This window comes from Procambarus clarkii, chromosome 67 (genome assembly GCF_040958095.1).
Source record: "Procambarus clarkii isolate CNS0578487 chromosome 67, FALCON_Pclarkii_2.0, whole genome shotgun sequence".
NCBI lineage: Eukaryota > Metazoa > Arthropoda > Malacostraca > Decapoda > Cambaridae > Procambarus > Procambarus clarkii.
In genome coordinates this window covers 26,918,074-26,920,573 of record NC_091216.1, presented here as the reverse complement: position 1 = coordinate 26,920,573, position 2,500 = coordinate 26,918,074, and the positions used below count along the sequence as shown (strand labels likewise).

Below are 2,500 nucleotides of genomic sequence, written 5' to 3'. Positions count from 1 at the left end.
CGACTTGAGAATGGTCCAGGACGGACCGAAACGTCGTCGTCCCTTCAACTTCTAGTGTGTGGTCTGGTCAACACCTAGAACATATATATTTTTTTTTAATTATCGTGGGAAAGCGCCAAGCCATTACTATATAGCACTGGGAAGGGGTCAGGATAAGGATTGAGGTTTGACAGGGGGAAGAAATGGTACCCAACCACTTGGACGGTCGGGGATTGAACGCCGACCCTGGATGAGGCGAGACCGTCGCTCTACCGTCCAGTCAAAGTGGTTGGGTATCTGGGGTCAGATTCATGAAGCAGTTACGCAAGCACTTACGAACGTGTACATCTTTCCTCAATCTTTGACGGCTTTGGTTACATTTATTAAACAGTTTACAAGCATGAAAACTTCCCATTCAACTGTTGTTATTGTTATAAACAGCCTCCTGGTGCTTCGGAGCTCATCAACTGTTTAATAATTGTAAACAAAGCCGCCAAAGATTGAGAAAAGATGTACAGGTTCGTAAGTGCTTGCGTAACTGCTTCGTGAATCTGGCCCCTGGAATATTCTTGTCACGTCAGTGTGACAATTCCAGTTTCGCCAACCTGTTCTGTCATCTAAAAAAAATGGACCAATACGTTAAAAATACGACGTATTATACAAAATTAAATACCCTCCAGAGATTGAACAAATCCACAAGGGCCGTGACGAGGATTCGAACCTTCGTCCATTTAATGTTGATCATTTGATGCATCACGCAATTGTGATCTCCAGAGATTGTTGGCCTTAAATTCAACACCAAACATTAACCTACCCTAAACTAATATAAAAAAAGTTGTTGACCTAAAACTAATTTTACACTATAAACTAATACAAACATAGGTGAGCAAGATTTGAGGATGAGGTCTAATGAGGGCTGGTGTGGTGGTGTGAGGAATGAGTAATGAGGCGAGGGTGGTGGTGAGTGAGGGAGGTGTTGATGGGTGAGTGTGGCAGATATTGGTGGATGAGTGAATCAGATATTGGCGAATGAGTGAGTGAGAGAGAAGTTCAAGGGTGAGTGAGTGAGTGAGGGAGATACTGGAGGGTGAGTGAGTGAAGTGGTGAGTACAAGGTCATAAGCCAACGTGACAGGAAGACTTGTAAAGACTCACCTTAAATCGGTCGTCACTGGTATATGTAGAGACGCCCACCGTCAGTATATGGAGGTCCCTCTGTCTGATCCATGACACCTGCTGCCCGAGTGACACCTGGTTAATCCCATATGTTCCCCTGCAGGTGTGTACTGGACGAGTACACTCCTGCAGGTGTGTACTGGACGAGTACACTCCTGCAGGTGTGTACTGGACGAGTACACTCCTGCAGGTGTGTACTGTACATGTACACTCCTGCAGGTGTGTACTGTACATGTACACTCTCCTGCAGGTATAGTGTACACTCCACAATGTACTCGGGTTAAAAGGCACAATTTAAGTTAGCCCTGGAGGGGGTCAGTATTAAAAATTATGGGGTCCATAAGTCTAGATTTACAGTGTTTAAACGGTCGAATTTCACAGTACTGTGGAAAGGGTCAAAGGTCAGGGGGTGAATAGTTGACTTTCTACGCAGGATAATCGATTCTGATCCTTTTATCAAGTCGACCCTATTAAGCAGCGAAAGCTAACTTAACTTGACCTTATTTAACCCCTACAAAAGCAGTGATAACTTATCTAAGTTGACCTACCTTAAGATAACCCAACATAAGCAGTGATAACTAACTGGTCAATGATTGGTTGTGTACCTGTAACCTTAGTAGGAGGGAGCCGGTCGGCCGAGCGGACAGCACGCTGGACTCGTGATCCTGTGGTTCTGGGTTCGATCCCAGGCGCCGGCGAGAAACAATGGGCAGAGTTTCTTTCACCCTATGCTCCTGTTACCTAGCAGTAAAATAGGTATCTGGGTGTTAGTCAGCTGTCACGGGCTGCTTCCTGGGGGTGGAGGCCTGGCCGAGGACCGGGCCGCGGGGACACTAAAAAGCCTCGAAATCATCTCAAGATAACCTCAAGATAACCTTAGTAATAAAATATAATGAAATTAATATTCATTAACGAATATATCCACATTTTCCTTGCTATAATGAGCTGATTAGTGAAGACATTAGCGCCTCTTGTAGTGTGAATGAGCAATGGAAGTTTTAAAATTGAACATCTTGAGATTATCTTGAGATGATTTCGGGGCTTTAGTGTCCCCGCGGCCCGGTCTTCGACCAGGCCTCCACCCCCAGGAAGCAGCCCGTGACAGCTGACTAACACCCAGGTACCTATTTACTGCTAGGTAACAGGGGCATAGGGTGAAAGAAACTCTGTCCAATGTTTCTCGCCGGCGCCTGGGATCGAACCCAGGACCACAGGATCACAAGTCCCGCGTGCTGTCCGCTCGGCCGACCGGCTCCATAATATAAACTCATATTTCCTCAAACTTATAATTTTTTCCCCGTGGGAAATTTTGTATGGGAAATTAATTGATAATCACGATAATTCGT

The 2,500-nt window shown here is 45.4% G+C and overlaps 1 protein-coding gene across 1 annotated transcript in view; it reads right to left on the bottom strand.

The window, feature by feature from the left end:
* Nucleotides 1-2,500, bottom strand: part of LOC123749657 (kin of IRRE-like protein 1) — a 28,604-nt gene that overhangs the window by 9,928 nt on the left and 16,176 nt on the right. The window contains exon 3 of the mRNA XM_069310562.1: nt 1,134-1,214. Coding sequence (XP_069166663.1) covers nt 1,134-1,214 — 81 coding nt within the window. The remainder of the gene's footprint in view (nt 1-1,133; nt 1,215-2,500) is intronic.